General features: G+C 45.5%; 1 protein-coding gene across 15 annotated transcripts in view; it reads left to right on the top strand.

The window, feature by feature from the left end:
- Positions 1-19,694, top strand: part of MED12 (mediator complex subunit 12) — a 37,552-nt gene that overhangs the window by 509 nt on the left and 17,349 nt on the right. For all 15 annotated transcript variants that reach the window (XM_069811307.1, XM_069811311.1, XM_069811304.1 and 12 more), the window contains exons 2-23: positions 213-317; positions 1,150-1,341; positions 3,118-3,277; positions 4,589-4,764; positions 5,048-5,158; positions 5,727-5,981; positions 8,148-8,294; positions 8,586-8,685; positions 9,136-9,272; positions 10,097-10,228; positions 10,631-10,757; positions 11,398-11,627; positions 12,069-12,149; positions 13,047-13,220; positions 13,498-13,642; positions 14,582-14,700; positions 14,851-14,994; positions 15,789-15,952; positions 16,212-16,343; positions 18,626-18,853; positions 19,054-19,198; positions 19,490-19,610. In XM_069811307.1, coding sequence (XP_069667408.1) covers positions 213-317; positions 1,150-1,341; positions 3,118-3,277; positions 4,589-4,764; positions 5,048-5,158; positions 5,727-5,981; positions 8,148-8,294; positions 8,586-8,685; positions 9,136-9,272; positions 10,097-10,228; positions 10,631-10,757; positions 11,398-11,627; positions 12,069-12,149; positions 13,047-13,220; positions 13,498-13,642; positions 14,582-14,700; positions 14,851-14,994; positions 15,789-15,952; positions 16,212-16,343; positions 18,626-18,853; positions 19,054-19,198; positions 19,490-19,610 — 3,325 coding nt within the window. The remainder of the gene's footprint in view (positions 1-212; positions 318-1,149; positions 1,342-3,117; positions 3,278-4,588; positions 4,765-5,047; positions 5,159-5,726; positions 5,982-8,147; positions 8,295-8,585; positions 8,686-9,135; positions 9,273-10,096; positions 10,229-10,630; positions 10,758-11,397; positions 11,628-12,068; positions 12,150-13,046; positions 13,221-13,497; positions 13,643-14,581; positions 14,701-14,850; positions 14,995-15,788; positions 15,953-16,211; positions 16,344-18,625; positions 18,854-19,053; positions 19,199-19,489; positions 19,611-19,694) is intronic.

Raw genomic sequence — 19,694 nt, 5'->3', positions numbered from 1 at the left:
GGGCGGGCCTGGCCGAGGGACCCGCGGTTCCCGTGTCCTGGGGCGCTGCCTGGCAACGAGGGCCTGGGGGAGGCCGGCTGGGACCCGCGGGCCCTCGCCTTGTCCTGTCCCCACGCTGGCTGAGCCGCCGTGGCGGGGACAGAAGCCGCGGGCGTTTGGCATGGAGGGGCCTTGCCGGGCCCTGCTGATCGTCCTCCCCCACCCCCCCCCAGGATGAGCTGACCGCTCTGAACGTCAAGCAAGGCTTCAATAACCAGCCGGCAGTCTCTGGGGACGAGCACGGCAGTGCCAAGAATGTCAATTTCAACCCAGCGAAGGTGAGAGCCATCAGGAGAGTGTGGGGGTTTGGCAGGGCCTGGTGCCTGTACGAGCAGGCTGCTGGGTCCTGGGCAGTCCTGGGTCTCATTCCTTCCCCATCTCCAGAACCAGGAGACCCTTCCCTTTAGGATGGGTGTTTTAGGACCTAACCTGTTCCTGTAGAATCAAAATTCTGCATTCTTTTGGAACTGTGTCCCACACCTGAGAGAGCAGGTTCTTGTCTTGTTCCATACATCTTAGGGGCAGGTCTGTATCTGCAGTCTCTGTTAAACCAGCATCTAGAGCTCCTTTTGCTCTCCAACTAAAGCAGAAGACTAGGATACCAGAAGCGGGAAACTTCTTACTGCTTTGGTTACATTATGGCCATGGTAGAAGAGAAGTAAGATTTCTTGAAACACCTGGCAATGTAGACATGGGAGTTACGTGACAGGCTTCAGCTCCGTTTTTTCAGTCTCTAAAATCAAGATGTTAACTTCCTGGCCTCCCCGACAAGAGGACTAATAATGACCTGGGATGGAACGCAATCAGTAAGCACAGTATGTTTGTTTTCCTTGGCTGACATGTGTCCCAGAAGCCTTCTGTCTGGTTTGACAAGTATTTGTAAAGAGCTGTGTCTCCGTCTCAACTTGAGTCCCTGCTTGGTTATTGTATGAGTTGTCTAGAAGCATTCCTCTTCGCAAGTATAACAAAGGAAATTATTGGCAGGTTTTTTTGTGTTTCAAAAGTTGATACTGGTGAGAATTCTGGTAGGAATGATAAATAAGATTTTAAGCACATAGATAGATCTTTGACCTGTGAAATGTAATTCATCCTTTTTTACTTTTTTTGCAGATCAGTTCAAATTTTAGCAGTATTATCGCAGAAAAGCTGCGGTGCAATACACTGCCTGACACGGGAAGACGGAAACCTCAGGTGAATCAGAAGGATAACTTTTGGCTGGTGACAGCACGTTCTCAGAGTGCCATAAACAACTGGTTCACAGATCTGGCTGGAACTAAGCCCCTCACTCATCTCGCTAAGAAGGTATGTTACAGGAGAGGCTGCCTGGCTGGGCAGAGTATTTAATCTATGCTTGTTTCTGAAGTGTTTGTATAGTAGAAGGTTTTTATTATTTGGAGAAGTTTCTTCTCTCTACATCTCTTGAAGCTTTCAGCTTGAAGAGTGTATCCAGGATTTGTAGTGCGCTGGCTGTAGTTGTCTCCACTCAAAGAACTGGTCCCTTGTCTGTTGTTTGGAGGTTGTGTTCAACTTTGCCTTTTGGCTTGTATGATAAGACCGATTTATTTTAAGGTTCAGATGTTTTTCAGAAGAGCTGCCACTGTTGCCTTTGGCCTGTTGTTTAGATTAGGACCATTCCTATTGTGGAGGGTTTTTCAAGTTATCAAAAGTCATAGTGAGAATTACTGGAAATAATCAGCTGAGTTACTTCGTAGGCTTCTGTTGCAGTGACACATGTTTCTGGTTTTAAGCTGAGAAGAGTATGTGTATTATAGCTTGTTCTCAGCCAGGCTAGAGCATTTCTGTGCCCTGGGATCTAGGGCTAGGTATTTCCCTGGTAACACTGAATTCTGTAGAGTATGAAAGAAGAAAGAAGGGTCTTACTCTGCCATTTTATCCGGCCCGATAGCAAGGGGACCTAACTCTCTGTCAGGGTGGGCCTATAAACAAGGAACTCGGGAATCTAGTATGTGTTGTGGGAGAACGTAACGCCCAGTTGCGAAATGGTAGCAGAGCACGTAGTTTAGAAGCTGGAGTTTGTCTGGTCCTTGGTGTTCTGAGTCACTCTAGGGGGAAAATTAAGTTATCAGATTTTCCCAGAATCTGTCTCTTTATAAACGTAGTCCTTGTATCCTTCTTTGCATCTTGGCTGTCAGTTTCCTGAGGTCATTGTGAAAGTTTGGACCTTTCAAGGCCTTCCCTAGTTTTCTGCAGTGGGCTCCATCAGTTTTTGTGGACTTAGACATGAAAGCAGTGACTGTTGCTAGCCAAGTAGTCCATGTCTTTGTGTCTTTGAGGCATCAGGGAATAATTGGGAAGAATGTAAGAAACATAGCAAGTAAGCGATTGAACTGTTGGTAGTTCAGGGACTTTGAGATACCTACCAAATTGACCTGTTCCCTGAATTTCCGTTCCTCTGTGAACACATGCATACTTTTGCTGTCCATAGTATCCTGTGGAAGCGAGCCTTACAGCTGTACTTCTTCCTGTGATGTGTTATTGCTTCCTGGTTTATAGATCTGCAGTCTGATGATTTCACTGGTATCCTCCCATGTTGTATCTTGAATTTTGAATCTTGGATTAATGAATTCCTTTCTACTGTGCCACTCAATTCCCTGTTTCTCACAGTCTTTTGTTGGCTAGTCATGATACTATGAGACTTTAGTAACCACTCTTTTGTTTACAAAATGAAGAGTGCTATGTTCAGTCTGTATAGTAGATACTCTGTGTTTCTGACTCAGTCCTTAGTCTGTACCTTTTGTAGTTGTTTATACCCTCTCTGAAGGATATCCTCAAAGCTGTTTGCAGGATTCAGGGTGTGGATTTACAGTGATGTAATTATGTTTTCTGTCTTCTTTCAATTTGTTTTGTTTCTCTTTATACTGAAATGCAGCTCTGGTACTGTTGCTTTCTGACCAGAGGTGAATTCTTGCAGTAGGTTTTCTGAGATACAGAGCAACACAGTACCTTTTCCCTTTTTACCTTTTTCACAGCTTTCAGCGCCTACAGCATGTGTAGTTGCTTTGGAATAGTTCCCATCTAAGTCCTTGGGTGCAGTTCTCCCTCTCAATTCTGTTACAGGTGCCCATCTTCAGCAAGAAGGAAGAGGTCTTTGGTTATTTGGCGAAATACACAGTTCCAGTAATGAGAGCAGCCTGGCTCATCAAAATGACTTGTGCCTATTATGCTGCCATCACAGAAACGAAGGTGAAAAAGCGTCATGTCATTGATCCCTTCATTGGTAAGCACTTTGTGCGGAGCGCTGGTTTTGTCCATCGCAAATGTTTCCTTCTCAGCCTGTTCTTGAATAGTAAGAGGTAGCCTGGAAATCCATATAAACTTGTTTCCTGCTGATAAGTCCTAGTGCTCTGATGTGCATAACTGCCTAAAACAACAGGGCCCACCTGTGAGAGTACACTGTTGAAAAATAAGTCTTAGCAGCCACAAGTACATCCTGAGAGCCTACCTCTTCTTTCTCCCTGTTAAGTTCTACTGTGCTCCTCTGCTGTATAACCTGTTTTTTTTCTTACCCTACAAAGACTGTAAACATTATAATTTAGCAATGACTGATTAGCTTCTTCTCAAGTGAGTAAGTACGTTTCCCAGAGAATTCCAGTATGTTACTCCCTGTTTGTGTTTCCAATTTCATTAAGCTTTACTGGATCCCGTATCTAACATCTTTTGCATCCTGGCCTGCTCTACATTACTGTGGTCTAGGAGAGCTCCCCTGGCTGTTTTCTGGTTTGTATGGCTGTGACTACAGGACCTGACCATATTCCTTTGAAAAGCAGTATTAGCAGCTGAAGTCCTTGGATTTTTTTTTTTCCTCCTTGTTTATCTTTGGTATAAATGTTACACAGGCTTCTGATGTCTATATCTGGAGGTTGATTGGTTTGTTAGATATATTTATTCCATTTACTTTCCTGTTCCTTTGGGTGTTTGTCCTACTGCCGAGACTATGTTATTTGTTTCACATTTTTGCATATTTTGCCTTGGGTTTTGTCATCTGCATTGTCCCAGAGGAGTGTAATCATGCTGTCACTTTGTGTATTGAGTTTGTCTCTTACACAGTTAGGTTTTAGTAAAAACAATTATTTAAAAAAATAATTGATCATGGCTTTACACTGATATCTGAAAGAGATTAAGAACAAGTTCAGAGTTGAACTGTTTCCAGTGTTTCTGCTGTCTGTCAGATTGAGGATGCTAAACCAGGCTGGCCTAACACTGCTTCCTGCTGGAAAGCCTATTCTCTCTGCCTGCTGTTTCTCAACAACTGCAGCTGAAGAATCTTTCTTCCCAACTTTTCTTGTACAACGTAACCCCACCCCCAAACACAGAAGTTTTTCCCCTTGTTCCTTACTTCTGTGGATGCTTCTTCCTACCGCCCCCGGGGCACAAGCAAAGCTAATATGGCACTTACTTTTCTTTCTTTGTCTTTCTGTCCTTTTCAAATGACAGGAACTTTATTGGGTTTCCACTTGCGTACCAACCTGGTTCTTTCCTGCTTCTGTTTACCATGGCACTTGTTGCTAACCTGTTTCCTCTTCTCCAGAATGGACGCAGATCATCACCAAGTACCTGTCAGAGCAGCTGCAGAAAATTGCGGAGTTCTATAGACAGCTCCCAGGGCAAGGCTGTGGTTCACCATCTGGGCCAATGCCCCAAGAGGTGGAACAAGCTTTGAAGCAGTGGGACTACAATGAGAAACTAGCTATGTTCATGTTCCAGGTGAGGGACTGGAGGGGGCTGCTGGGTGGGTGCGTAGCATAGGAGGGCTAGGGGAAGTGGATGCAAAGTGATGTATTTTTGCAGAATATTCTCATTCTGTGAATGGACCATTAGCGCTGGGTGCAGTTTTGAGCTCAGTAGTAGAGTAGGGGTAGTAGAGAACTGTGCAAACTTCTAGAGTTATTTCCACTGTTAGAAAGCAAGCAGCTGCTGCTGCTCTGCCTTCCCTTAGCAGATGTTCCTTCAGCTTTTGTCCGTTTGCTCTGCCTTTATCTGTGTGCAGGATGGCATGCTAGACCGACATGAATTCCTGACGTGGGTCCTCGAGTGCTTTGAGAAGATACGGTCAGGAGAAGATGAATTTCTGAAAATGCTCCTACCCCTGCTGCTGCGGGTGAGAAATATGTACCTGGCTTGCTTCAGAAGAGCACTGACTGCTGCTGTTGCCAGTCTTCTTCTTATTGCCTAAGGGATGATAAGCTATTTTGCACTGAGTACACTAGGGAGCGTCCCTCTGAGCATCCTTCTTGGCTCATGCAGGGATATGTTTTTAGTCCTGCTGTCTTCTGTCTCTTTGTCCTTTACCCTGTTTCTCTGCACTGAACTTGGTAATCCCTGCCCACATCATAGCTGTGATAGGTGGACTCATTGTGCACCACTGCATGGAAACTGCTTTTCTTTCTTTCTGTTGCAACCGGATTCTAGGCAGACCTCTGAAGCCCTGGGAAGGCTGGGTGTGGGTACATTTTGATATGTGAAGTCATTGCCATAGAGCATTTAAAGTTGTGGGTTTTTTCTCATGCTTAGTAGCCAGTGGGTGATAGATGACACTAAGGAGCTCTCTGTAGAAAAGGACTGTCTCTACAAGGCAGTACCACAGAGTATGCTACTTTAGGAGGGTCAAGGGTTTCTCTTGTGCTGCTTGTAACAAGGATGTTTTCCCCCCTCCCTCTTCCCTACAGTACTCTGGAGAGTTTGTGCAGTCTGCATACCTGTCCAGACGTCTGGCCTACTTCTGCACCCGCAGGCTTGCTATGCAGCTGGATGGTGCTGGCGGGCACCCACCCCACATCCTGTCTGCCCAGACAGGGAATGCTCTTCCTTCGACTCCCACCCCTCAGCCAGCTGCAGGGAATCCTCCTCCCAGCCCTTTCAGCGACTTACTGCTGTGCCCCCAGCACAGGCCAGTGGTATATGGGCTCAGCTGCATCCTCCAGGTAGGTTGAAGTAGTGGTTGGTGATCGTGGGGTCAACACGGACATTTTATATTGTATGCCATCACAGAAAAATCATTACAGTCCGAGTCAGCAACTTCCTGAGTACAGAAATGTCAAACCATGATTGTCAAAGGGTAGGTCTTTGCTGATGTGTTACAAAGATTTTGTACCAGACATCAGTGCTGTAGCAGTGCCCTTGACTGACTTACATGGCTGGGAAAGTTTTGCAGAAGAGGGGATGAGAAAGAAAGGGTTATTTCATCTTGTATATATCAGTAATAGGTTGTCATCTAGGAAAGGAAATTATGCCAGAAATGAAAGAGTGCTTTGTCATTTTATGAGCTCTTAAAAACAAACAACCCCTCATCAGAAGAACTCACCCCCACAGAACAAAAAAAACCCCCAAAACCAAACCAAGCAACCAGCACACACAAAAAACAACCCCTCCCACTTCATTATCGAAGAACTTTAATGGTTTAGGCAGACCACTCTCCTCAGGCATGGCAGCAGGCTACGAGAAGGAACAACTCTAAACTCATTATCTTTATACTTGGAATTGATTAAGCCTTACCTTGCGGTAAGAGGGCCAGGTTGCCAAAGCCTTACGGATAGATGTTTGAAGGGCAAATGCTGTTGTGTCACTCTGGGACTCAGTCCATACTGTCCTTGTGTCAGAGGAAGATAGGTGAGTTCCATTCAGTGTGTGTGTTCATGGTTGTGGTTTTCTCCTTCAAGAAGAGAGTGAGTAGGTCAGGTGGGTCCCTGCAGGAGTGGAGACTGCCCCTTCCACAGGAGGAAAGGAGCATGTTAAAGCAGAGGAGATTCCAGAGAGTGCAGGATGGAGCAGGAGGTGGAGAGGAGGAGAGCACAGAGGTTGGGAACCTGCAGCTCAACAGAGAAATTTGAGATCAAGGAGCCCTGACAGGATCAAGAAGCAGCCAGCCAGCTCTCAAACAGGGTAGAAAGAAGATTCTTAGAGTACAGTCAGCTAGAAGTAAGGATCTGTCTGCAAGGGTTAGAGAGCAATGCGAGGGTTATAAATAACCCCTTTGTATTCCTGTTCAGCCTTTCTTGGTCACTTCAGTTAAAAAGGCTTAGATTTTTTTTTTTCTTGTTTCGGTGTGATAAAACATGTCTTTTTAAATATAAAAGCCCTTTGTTTGGGGAGCTTACTTCAGGGAAACATATAAGCATCTACACCTCAAAGATTTGGCTGACTAGGGCTTTAAACACAACCTGCTTAAAAAGTTCAAATGGGTTAATGATTGCCTTATCTTTTTTAGTATATCTTGGAAGAGCTCTTCTGATAGAAGATCTACAGATCTTCTGATCTGTAGATAGTAGATAAGGCTAAGGCAGAATAAGATCTAGTGGTTGGAAGTTGGAGCTGGGTGAAGTCAGGCTGGAAACATGCATTTCTAACAGTGTACGTAATTAACCTTTGCTCAAATGTTCTTGAGATATGATGGATTCTTTGGTTTGAGTGTTTAAAACAACCTTGGTTGTCCATCTTAATGTCTGGCTCCTTGTGAGCCAGAAGCTGTAAGGGTGTATCCTAGGGATCATTCAGTGAAGTTTTGTCTGTGTGTGTGGGTGTCTGTACAAGATCATAAAAGAATGAAAACACACATATAATAGTATTATGATTACAATAATGTTTATAATAATACTTGTAATTATTAAATAATACAGTATAATGAGTTTGGGTCTGTTGACTCATTATTTTTTTGTCACACTTTATTCTTGATGAGGCCTGTAAGTCACTAACGTAAATGCTGCTCCGGGACCATGAGGGCTAGATTGTGCATTGACTGTGTGAGTTGTAGAAAACAAGTTCTCTTTAGAAGCAGCAGGTTGCTCTGCAGCAACATGTTGCTGCTTTTGGATAACATGGAACTCTGGTCTTGGCTTCCTAAACATACCTAGGTCAAGAAACTCAGTGCAGCAAAAATACTAGTTTGCTCCTTTCTACTCTAGTATGGTCTTTAGCTCAAAGAATCTTTCAGAGCTTAGAACAAAAAAAAACCCCAAATAGTAAATATTTATATAGGACGATGAATGCCTGAGCAGTAAGACAAAGGAGTGGTTATTTCTGTAGAAAGTAATCTAACTTAATTATTTTGACCTTGATTTTCTCAATGATACTGACTTTTCTGTCTGTTGCAGAGTATAATTTTGTGTTGCCCAAGTGCCCTTGTGTGGCATTACTCATTGACTGATAGCAGGATAAAGACCGGCTCGCCATTGGACCACCTGCCTATAGCTCCATCCAACTTGCCCATGCCAGGAGGGAATTCAGCCTTTACACAGCAGGTGAGCAGCCTTCAAAAAAGGGAGCTCTTGTGGGCCAGGGTAATAGTTGTATCTTAGCTCTTTCAGGATTTTCTTTTCATGTTGTGTGATAAGCAGAGCTGGAGGTGCTGTCTCGCTCCCAAGGAATTAACTGCTCCCATTCTGCTATAAGCAAGACAATGATGTTCTTGGAAGATGGGCAAAATCTAACCTTGCATAGAATTACTGTCATGCTCTTTGTTTTCTGATAATTTTGTACACAGGACTACTAAGGTATCCTTTTGTATGTTTACACAAGTCCATTACTTTTAGGTTCGGGCAAAGCTGCGTGAAATTGAGCAGCAGATAAAGGAACGCGGCCAGGCTGTGGAGGTTCGCTGGTCGTTTGACAAGTGCCAGGAAACCACAGCAGGTAACTTGCTGTAGGTTAAAGCTTCTCTCCCCCTGTTCCATGTATTACCCTGAGAAACTTTGTGTCTGGCTGTTTACTTTGATTTTTCCTGTTTGCTGCCATTGGTGTTTACTGTCAGCAGTGAAAAAAAACCAAATGGCTCTTTTTCTTTCCAGTGCAAAATTTTGTGGGGGTCCATTTCCCCAGGTATAGGGGGAGTTTCTGTTACTGGGAGCTGGAAGTGTGTACCAGAGAACTATACTCTTGTATATGTGCCATGTTCTGATGCTTTCCCCTAACATCTGCTGTTGGCTGCTGTGAGAGTCAGGATGCTAAGCTAGGTGGACCCTTGCCTAACTGGTACAGCTTTCCATAGGCAATGTCCTGAGTAATGAGCTCACAGAAGCTTTTGCTCCAGAGTCTGTTGTACCAGTTGCCAAATATACATTTCTCTTCTCTGTTCTATTCTAGGTTTCACTATTGGCCGTGTCTTGCACACTTTGGAAGTTCTGGACAGTCACAGCTTTGAAAGATCTGACTTCAGCAACTCTTTGGATTCCTTGTATAACAGGATATTTGGGCTGGGTCCAACCAAAGACAGTCACGAGGTGCCTTGGGACTTTGTTGCTGGGCCCTGGTCTTGGCTATGTTCTTGTTTGTATTCCACAGTTACCATCCTGTGTCTGCAGAGAGCTGACTAGGTAGTGCCCTTTGGCCAAGAGATGTGATCTCCATTGAAAAGGATTTAATGCAGCCTTAAGTTAGGGAGGTACTAAAGTGAGAATGGGGGCATTTGTGCTCTAGAAAGTCTACGCTAACAAACACATGTAAGCTTGAGAGAATCCACACAGCTAACTGAGGAGTCTCCTGATGGAAGACATCAGTCTGGATAGCAGAGTGATGATAAAGACATGTTATGTGTCTGAGAGAAGTAAATGCTAGCCTTGTCAAATTCTGGGCTGGCAGCTGCTTCCTGGGAGTCTGGGAGCTCACAGTTCAAGTTCCTCTTAGCCTGGGAGGTGACATATTTATGATGTGTAGGACCATAGTGCAACCAATACTGCATTGGTTTTTGGAAGTGAGCTGCGGGAGTGATAGTTTGCATACTTTGTATGATGCTGTTGAGAAGCTGTGTTTCACTTTGTGCTAAGATTAGCACTCCATAGATGTGCTGCTGGAAGAGAGATGATTTTCTGAAGCAAAACCAGCCTGCAGATTTGTCAAAGGCTGTGGATCACCTTGTATTGCAAAGTGGAGTCAAAGCAGAGATGAAGCAGGAGGGCTCTAGCTTGATATCTGTCCTCCATGTTAGGAAGAGGGGAATGCTACAGCCTCCCGGCTGTGCTCTACTGTTATATCCAACTGAGGCCTTAGGACTGCTCACATCTTCTGTTTGGCTCAGGTTCTCACTGTAGTGCCTATATCTCAACAGATCTCCCCAGATGATGATGCAGTGGTGGCCTTGCTGTGCGAGTGGGCTGTCAGCTATAAACGCTCTGGACGCCACAGGGCTATGGTCGTGGCCAAACTCTTAGAGAAGCGTCAAGCAGAGATAGAGGCTGAGGTAAGTCCTTATTCCTGGAAAGCTAGCAGTGGTAAAGGAGAGCAGAGGTTACCTAACTACGATTATCTTAACTATTACACTGGAAGGCAAAAGCTGATCAGCACAATGCCTCTTAACACTGGTGCCGTTAATTATGGCATTTGCTACATCTAACCCAAAGTAGGTCATAAATGAGCCTGCAGGATGGTGTGTATCCCATTTCTTGGATACGTTTGAAGACAGGTGATGGCAGTGTGGAAGTACTGGCTTACTTGGAGACCGTGGAGTAGCTTACAGAAACCTGTGTGGTGGCTTTCCTATAAGTGCAAGATAGGGAAATTCTCTTGACTTCTTTTTTGGAGTTTATGGATACTGAGTTTCTCCTCTGTGACAGCAGTCGGTGGCTTTTTTCTGTTTCTACAGAGATGTGGGGACTCTGAAGTCGTGGATGAGAAGGGCTCCATCTCCTCAGGCTCTCTCTCAGCAGCCAGTGCTCCTGTCTTTCAGGATGTCCTTATGCAGTTCCTTGACACTCAGGCTCCTATGCTAAGTATGTAATAAGAAGTTGTGGTCTCCCAGTTTCTAGCTTTCCCTCTCCTGCACTTTGAATTTGTGTGCTATTCTCTTGTATGTAGGTCTTGGATGTGCCTAAATTCTCTGGCTTCCTTGCAATCCAGAGCATACCTTGGAGAGGGAGGGATACCAGCCTGGAGGGCCAGATGACAGAAAGATAATGCAGAAGCATTCTGTTAACAGAGTGTTGGCCAAGAATAAATGAGTATAGCCTAATCAGGAATTAATTCAGGCTGAGAACTAGAGGGAGGTTTCTAACTAGGAAGTGACGAAGCTCTGAATAGTCTCTCAGTGCAAGTACTGCAAACAGATTAAGAGGGACAGGATACAACTCTGATGCAGGCAACTGTTTGTACACCCAGGAATGGCACTTCCAGGCTAAAGTCCTATGCCTCTGGTCTGTGAGACTAACTGGAGAGCTTTTGACTTACTTAATTGCCACCTGTTGAAACTGGGCTTTCTGCTTTTAGTCCCTGCTGTAATCTCAGAACTGTGTATTAGTCACTTACTATGTTGAGATCTCTGGAAACACTTTCTCTAGCCCTAGGTTAGGTGGCTGGTGCTGCTCAAAGTGTTGCAGAAGAACTCTGATAGCCCTGACTGTGCTGTCCTTTCAGCTGATCCTGGGAAGGAGAATGAGAAGGTGGAGTTCTTTAACCTGGTGCTGCTGTTCTGTGAGCTAATCCGACATGATGTCTTCTCTCACAACATCTACATGTGCACACTCATCTCCCGGGGTGATCTTGCCATGGATTCTCATGGGCCTCGCCCACCCTCTCCCTTCGATGACCCTGCTGAGGAGCACGACAGGAAGGAGACGGAGGGAAACAGTGGCATCAAGCTAGAGGTGAGACCACGAGCACCATGGCCCTCCTGTACACGTCCCTGTGTTGTGCTTGCCCATTTTTACCAGCTTTGCAGTCTCCTTGCTATTAACTGCTGGAGGATGTATCAGTGACTCATGCTTTTCCTTCCCCAGACCTATTTCCTTAGCATTTCATTTTCAAAAGTAGAAGGCTATGTTCTAAGTGGCTGGAAAGGGCCAGCAGAATGTAAAGTAGTAGATAGGAAAATCTTGCACTGCTTGGAGCAGAGCAGCATGTCATGAGGTCCTGTGTGAGGCCTGTCCATGATGTTTATAGTGTAATAGGCTCCAACTTGCTAGGCACCGTGGGTGTTGGCATATTGCTGTCACTGTCCAACATGGACTTCGAGTGCTGTAGTAAACAAATACTCTTTTGTTCCCTGGTGCATCACTGAGATGTAAAGCTGCTCCGTCTGTTCCCAGGACACAGGTCTTTCTGAGCCCATGGACATTGACCACAACTCCAGCATGCTCTTTGATGACATGGAGAAGACAGACTTTTCGGTATGTTCCTGCATTTTCTATCTGCTACTCAGTAAGTAGGTCAGTATGTTGTAGTGGGACCAGGGACAGCAGGTGCCTTGCTTTTGTGCGAGTACTCTCTCTCTACTGTAGAGCCAGTGTGCTGGAAGTGGCTGGGTTGTAAGGCAGCTGACACTTTTAAAAGGTTCGTATAACCTGTTTATGCAGGTCAGGGTCCATCAGAGTAGAGTGAGTCCCAGTCATTCCTGGTATCTCTTACACGCTGGCCACTGCCAGCCCAGTATTTGGGCAGGGTGGGACATGGGCTGCTTGGAAGTGAATGGGAAGTGGATGACCATGATAGCACCAGGAGGTTGGGAGTGACCAGTTACTGTTGGCAGGCGTTTTCTGGATCACCTGGGAAAAGGCACAGGTCTGCTGTTATCATGCTGTATTGCCTTCAGTACTTCTTTGGTTTTACAGTTCTTCATAATATTTGTGTGCATATTTCATGGTTGCAGAATGCTTTGAAGCACTTAGTAATAAAATAACTTGTTGTTGAAAAATCCCTGAGTACATACATTCCTCCAGACATTTCTGGCCTTTCAAGGTACGTGTTAGGGAGGTGTGATGTGCAGAGCTATGTGGCTTTCCCATGGCCCTTACTTGTTCTGTGGAGGTGGTTGTTCCCAAAATCCTAAGTCGTGGTTATTTATTTCCTATTGTTTTTAACTCAATATACAACATTGACCAGAAGCAAAAATGGGAGTAGTGTCTTAGCACATTGCCTTGGTCATTGCCCTAAGAACTGGATGTTTCTTCAACCCTCCCTCTTCCTGCTCCTTTTTAGGCCTGAGCAGATGTACCTTCCTTCAGCAATCTTCACTATTGCATGACCATGTTCCTTAACTACCTTTTGTTTTTCTTATGTCTCCCTAGATGTTTTCTCCTCCAATGCATTGTGAATCTAAAGCCAGTCCTTCCCCTGAGAAACCAGATCCTGAAAAGGAAGCAAAGCCTTTGCTGAAGGATAAGTCTGTGGAAGGAATGCTAGCATCCCTGTATGACCAGCCTCGGCACATCCAGTATGCGACACACTTTCCTATTCCTCAGGTATGAGACCTGCTCATAACCGCTCCCCTGTTGCTGCCTTGTGCTCTGGTCATGAGGCTGCTGTGTTTCCCTGCAGTACTGCTGTGGGTGGCTAAGGAGCAGTCATCCTTTCCTGCACTGCTGCGGGAGGTGATCTGCTTAAGATGTCGCCTTGCTTACTCCCAGAACAACTTCTGAGAGGAAGCTTTCCTTTTCCTTTAAGAGATCCAGATGTGAAACTGGATTAAAGCATTCAGCCTCATAGTTGCTAATGCAGTTGTCTGTTTTGGTTCCCTAGGAGGAGTCATGCAGTCATGAGTGTAACCAACGGTTGGTAGTTCTTTTTGGGGTTGGAAAACAACGGGACGATGCTCGGCATACAATCAAGAAAATAACTAAAGACATTCTTAAAGTCTTAAACAGAAAGAGCACTGCAGAGACGGGTTAGTAGAGCTTAAGCCACTCCTTTCTGAAGTAGGATCGTCTTCCAGTTGGCTGGCTCCTTTGTCTGGAGTCTCACAGTGAAAGGATTTTATATAATCTACGGTGCCTGGTTAGCTGTATCAGTCACTGAGAGTCTGGAATGGTGCTCTGTTCCCAAACATACTAGCCAGCAAGTAAGGCAATTGGTTTCCTGCAGACAATGTCAATTTAATTGAACTTTTCTTCAGAAGAGGATTAAGTCATACCCAGTTCAGAGTGAGACCCTGGCCAAAACTTTGGCTTTTCAAATTTTATTTTCTTTAGTTCTTGCATTTAGGTCCTTGCACAAGAACCAAAGAGGACTTTGCCTATGCATATTTGGCAAAGACCTTGATTAATTGTAGCATGCCGTTATGCTTGGGGCACATGCTAAATGCATGGGATGGGAGATTTGGATAGCTGTGTCAAAATCAATAGAAAGCCTCTGACTTTCATCAGCTGAGAATCTGGTTAACATTTTTTTTCTCTCTTAGTCTGATTCCTGAAAGGCAACTTGAAATGTGGTAGAAAGATGATTCTTTAAAAGATGGGGTGTTCTGACAAAGAAATTTTGAGGCTGAACATCTCCAATCCAGAACCTCTGTTATCAGGGAATCAGTGTACTTCTAAACCAAGAGAGAAAGTATTTTCTCCTTCCAAGGAGTACCTTTACTTGGGATAAACTAGATGTTAACCCTACTGTCATTCTCAGGTTAGGAATTCCTTGCTCAGCAATTTATTGTTTTGAATTCAAGATGATCCTTATCAGCTTAAGGTCTGGGACTCGGGCTTTTTGGCTATGCTGCATGGCAGGGGCTGATCTTGCTGAAGGACTAGCAGGTGCTGATGGCTGATGTCTAGGCCTCCTCTGATGAGGAAGATAGCCTAATACTGTTTTCTGATCCTCCCAACTTTGGTAGGTGGAGAGGAAGGCCAGAAGAGGAAAAAGAGCAAGCCAGAAGCATTCCCAACAGCTGAAGATATCTTTGCAAAGTTCCAGCACCTTTCTCACTTTGATCAGCACCAAGTCACATCTCAGGTATGAAACTTTAAAGACTGCTGTCCTTCCTGGGCTCTGACTGCGTCCCTTTGCGTTACTGAGAGCAGCTTCCTGGAGGGAAGGGGAGATGGGCCTGCTGAGGAACTTCTGCAAGGGGAGGTAGTACTGTGTGTTGTCTTGCACTTGCAGGTATCTCGCAATGTCTTGGAACAGATCACCAGCTTTGCCTTGGGAATGTCATACCACCTGCCTCTGGTACAGCACGTGCAGTTCATATTTGACTTGATGGAGTATTCGCTCAATATCAGTGGTCTTATCGACTTTGCCATCCAGGTAAGCCCAGTGTGCTCAAACGCTTCCTGGGGAGGGGTTCATCAGCCTGAAAGGCAGCAGATCTGTGCTGTGATAGTTGGGTTGCTCCTGGGATCATTGGTGACCCTCTGACCTGTGTCATGGAGGTGGTCAGACTGGGTGGTCATTGCGGTGCTCCTGCGCTGCAGCTGTTAGGAATAGGTTGGTTGTGGCAGGTAGTCTTGCATGTTCTGTTCTGAGGATTATTCTTCCAGAGGCTTCAGGATTGTCTCCAAAGGACTTGCATTGCATCTCTGTCCCTGGCTGCAGCAAGGTCTTGTCCCAAGTCAGAAGGGGATTGTGTGTCTCTGGCAGCTCTCCCACCTTGCTCCCCTGGAAGGATCCTTGGCACATGGCAGTGCAGGCTGCCTTCTGAATCCTGCTAAAATCCTGTTGCTGTTTCAGCAGCCTGTGCCAAGTGTCTCTTGAAACCTTGCTATGGTTGCTGATGGAATTGAGGCTGTTAGCCTTAAAAAGGGAGCCAAGTGAGATTTACGCAGGACAGAATTACCAAACAAGCTGCCTGCTACTATCTGTGGCCATATCCTAATCGCCCTCTGATACCCAAGCACTGACAGCCCCTTGTACTGCCTGAGTGAGACATTGTGCCTAAGTATGGGGTGCCAGCTGTTCCAGGGGTACATCTATAGGCAGAAAGTGCCTGCCAGTCCCTTTCCTGGCAGGTCCTATAGGCTGTGGGTGTGGTGTGCTGGCTCCATTTCTGACCATACCTTACCCCTGTGGCTGTTGAAGGGTTTTTCTGTCATTGGGTGCAGTTGCTGAATGAACTGAGCGTGGTGGAGGCAGAACTGCTGTTGAAATCCTCCGACCTTGTTGGCAGCTACACCACCAGCTTGTGCCTGTGCATCGTGGCTGTGCTGCGGCACTACCACTCCTGCCTTATATTGAACCAGGACCAGATGGCTCAGGTCTTCGAAGGGTAAGGGAATCTTCCCCTCACCATGTGGAAGGAAGTGACTTACCTTCTGGGGGCTTGTAAGGGGCAGAGGTGTATCTGTGTCCTTCCTAAAAGGCAGCAACTTTGTGCTTGAGGGTTTAGTTCACAGAATTTGCAGGGGACAGGATATGTTACCCAGTGAGCACTGTTGCTGTGAGCTCAGGAAGATATCTGTGTAATGAGGTTATTCCTTCAGATTTTCTTTTTGTGTTGCTGCAGCATTTTTTTTGTCTCTATACAGTCTGTGTGGGGTGGTGAAACATGGCATGAATCGCTCAGATGGCTCCTCAGCAGAGCGCTGTATCCTGGCCTATCTCTACGACCTGTATACCTCCTGCAGTCACCTCAAAAGTAAATTTGGGGAGCTCTTTAGGTGAGTCTGAGGCAGGTGGGATACAGTGGGTGCTGACCAGTATAGCACCTTGACTTAAGCTTTGCTTGTGATCTTGTTTGGGATTGTCCCTGAGATCCTCTCAATGGGAAACTGAAGTCTTGGGAGTAGTGCCTGTTTTACAGGCAGTAATGACCCAGTGTATAATCTTGACTTTTAGATCGTCATGTCAGTTTTGGTAAATTGTCTTCAGTAGTCCTCTGCACCTCGACGGGTCTGTTCTTACCCCACTCCTAGAGGATAGAAGTAGACAGGTCTGTTCCTACCAAGCTCTGATGGCTGAGCAGTTCATCCTAAAGGTTGTTCTCTGCTTGTGCTCAGCTCCCTAATAATCCTTGGACCGCTTCTCAACCTGCTTTGCTCGGTTCTGGGTTTGTTCCTGTGCTACTTTGTGCTCCTTATCCTTCTTCTGCCCCTGCCCCTGTTGGCTCTTCAGGTTCTGCTCTGCTCATGTTGCCCCCAGCCTCTGTCCCGTGGGCTTACTTTACTCTGTGGCCTTCTGCCCTTTGTAGTTCTCTTGGGAACTGTGCCCCCACCAGCTCCATTTGGAGCTCCTCCATTAGCAGTCCAGAGATGGAGTCCACAGATCTCCCTGGCTTTTTGCTTACATGATCCTGTGAAAGGGTAATTCTCATGACAGCCCTGTTTCCTAGTACAGTGCTTCACTTCATCTTCTCTTACAGCCCCTGCTCCTTATTGGTGTCTCCAGTGCAGACGTGCCACAGGGACGTCTAACCCTCTGTGTTACCCCCTCATTGAGGGGCTGTGAGAGTCGCTTGTGCCTTCGTGTTAGCTGGCTGAACTGGCTGCTGAGAGCCTTTCAAGTCTCTCTCTGGACTGAATTGAGAGCAAGAGGGAGTGCTGTGGTCACAGGTGCATTGGAGTTCTTTGAAGGAGTCATCACACATACGGAAATGAGAAACCTGATATTAGTCTAACTGAATTTCCAAAAGCTGTTCAGCAAGGCCTTAAAGTAAATGGCCACAGATAAAAGGGAATATCCTCTAGCAGGCAAACAATAGGTTAGAGGTGGAGACAAGGAGTGGGAGGGAGTTCGTATTTTGCGGGTGATCCCTCCCTGAGGAGTCCCATAGTACTCTGCTAGTGCTTGTGCTGTTCTATGCATCAAAAGTTGTACTAGTGGTGATATCAAAACTTTTCATATAACTGTTGTTCAGCATATAACAATAGAAGATGGCTGCAGGTTGTTGTAATAGGGTGCAGTGATGGTGACCAGGTAATAAACTGGCAGATAAAGTTTAGTGTTATTGAACATAAAATAATGCACATAGGTTTGTCCTTTTTCCCTTCTAAACTTTGTGTAGCGATGGATATAAACTACTCTTTGGATAAAGTTTCTTTGAGCTGTAACAGATACATAATTGAAAATGACATCATAGTGTTCAGTAACAGTCAAAAAGCAAATTAAATGTTAGGTATTGTTTTGGAAGGAATGGAGAACAGACCAGAGAGCATCATTAGGCCACCATTTAAGTCATGGTACAACTGTGCCTTGTGGTTTGGGGCAACAAACTCCAAAAAGCATGTAGTCAAGTTAGGCCTAAAGGAGGGTGAGTGGATAGATGACCAGAGGTTTGGAATTACTTAGGAGGAACTGAATCTCCTCCCCACAGAAGAGGACTGAGGGGGAATGATAGAAGTTTGTAAAGTTCTGTTTGATATGGAAAATAAACTGAATGTTCAATATGTCTTACAAGCATGAAAAGGAATGAATAGAAATGATGGATTCAGAACAAAAGAATAAACTTCATAGTTAACATGGAACTCATTCCATGTTGTGAATGTCAAAAATCTACTGGATTCAGAAAGTAGGTGGACAAATTTGCAGGAGGAAAATCTGTTGAGGAGAGCATTATCTTTAACTCTGAAAATCTGTGAGCCCTAAGTTCCAGCAGGGTGGGTAAGGATGCTGGAGCACTATTGCCACATGCCTGCCTTGCTCTTAAACTCTTCTCTGGGCATCAACTGTTCTGACACCAAGGGCTGAGCTAAGTGTTTCACTGATCTAAGCTGGAATAGCCATTCCCGTGCTATGTTCACTGAGCTGACGGGTAACTTCCAAGTGCTTCCACAACAAAGAACCAGCTTCACTCTTCTGGGAGAGTCTTTGTTGGTACATGGTGATTGAGTTTCCATTTGTTCTTGCCCAGGGAGGGCTTGTCTTGCACAGGATTGCTTTGCTTATCAGCGTTCAGTGGAAGCTTAGTTTTTTGTGTTCCTAATATCTTTCCTGTCTTGTTTAGTGACTTCTGCTCCAAGGTGAAGAATACAATCTACTGCAATGTTGAGCCATCTGACTCCAACATGCTATGGGAACCAGAGTTCATGATTGACACTATTGAAAATCCGTCTGCACATAACTTTACATACACCAACCTGGGCAAGAGCCTCAATGAAAACCCAGCCAACCGCTACAGTTTTGTCTGTAATGCACTTATGCATGTGTGTGTGGGACACCACGATCCAGACAGGTGAGAGGCAGAACTTTCATGGTTCTAGTGAGATAGTAAAATCTTTAGGTGAGGGTAAGAAAGTCAGTAGCCGTTCCTTGGCTGTCTTGGGGTATAAGGAAGGAGGAGCTGATGCTGGGATCCCTTAGAGAATCACTGACCTGATGGCGTGCATGAGTAGCAAAGTTGACCCTCTGCCTTTTTCATTATTTATTTAACAGGGTGAACGACATTGCTATCCTGTGTGCTGAGCTAACTGGCTACTGCAAGTCTCTAAGCGCCGAGTGGCTGGGTGTGCTCAAAGCTTTGTGCTGTTCCTCCAATAATGGGACCTGTGGCTTCAATGATCTCCTCTGCAATGTTGATGCAAGTGCAAACATTCAAAAGGGGAAAAGGAATTGAAGCAGGAGTGGAGGGATCCCTGGGGAGAAGGCAGAAATGAACAAGGGATGGAGGCTTTGTCTTCTGAGGACAGGGGAAAGGCTTTGAATACTGGGGCTACCTTTTGGTATTTGTTGCAGTCTGGGCTGATCATGGACATTGACCCTGGGGTTATGGGCCCTTCTACCCCCCAGCTCCTAGGCAAGCTGAGAAATTGCTGACAGAGGGAATGAGGCAGAGGCTGTTGTGGTCACTGGCTGATATCCTCTCTTCCAGGTCAGTGACTTATCTTTCCATGATTCCTTGGCCACCTTTGTTGCCATTCTCATTGCCCGGCAGTGCTTGCTGCTGGAGGACCTGATTCGCTGTGCTGCTATCCCCTCACTCCTCAATGCTGGTAAGTGCATTCCTGCAGAAAGCTGGTCTTATGTCTCAGTTCTGGCCCAAAGGCCTGTGCTTAATGGATACTTTGTGAACCCCA

Source organism: Haliaeetus albicilla, chromosome 23, assembly GCF_947461875.1.
Source record: "Haliaeetus albicilla chromosome 23, bHalAlb1.1, whole genome shotgun sequence".
Taxonomy (NCBI): domain Eukaryota; kingdom Metazoa; phylum Chordata; class Aves; order Accipitriformes; family Accipitridae; genus Haliaeetus; species Haliaeetus albicilla.
Note: the sequence above shows the minus strand (reverse complement) of the source record. Positions and strands in the feature narration are given on the sequence as shown.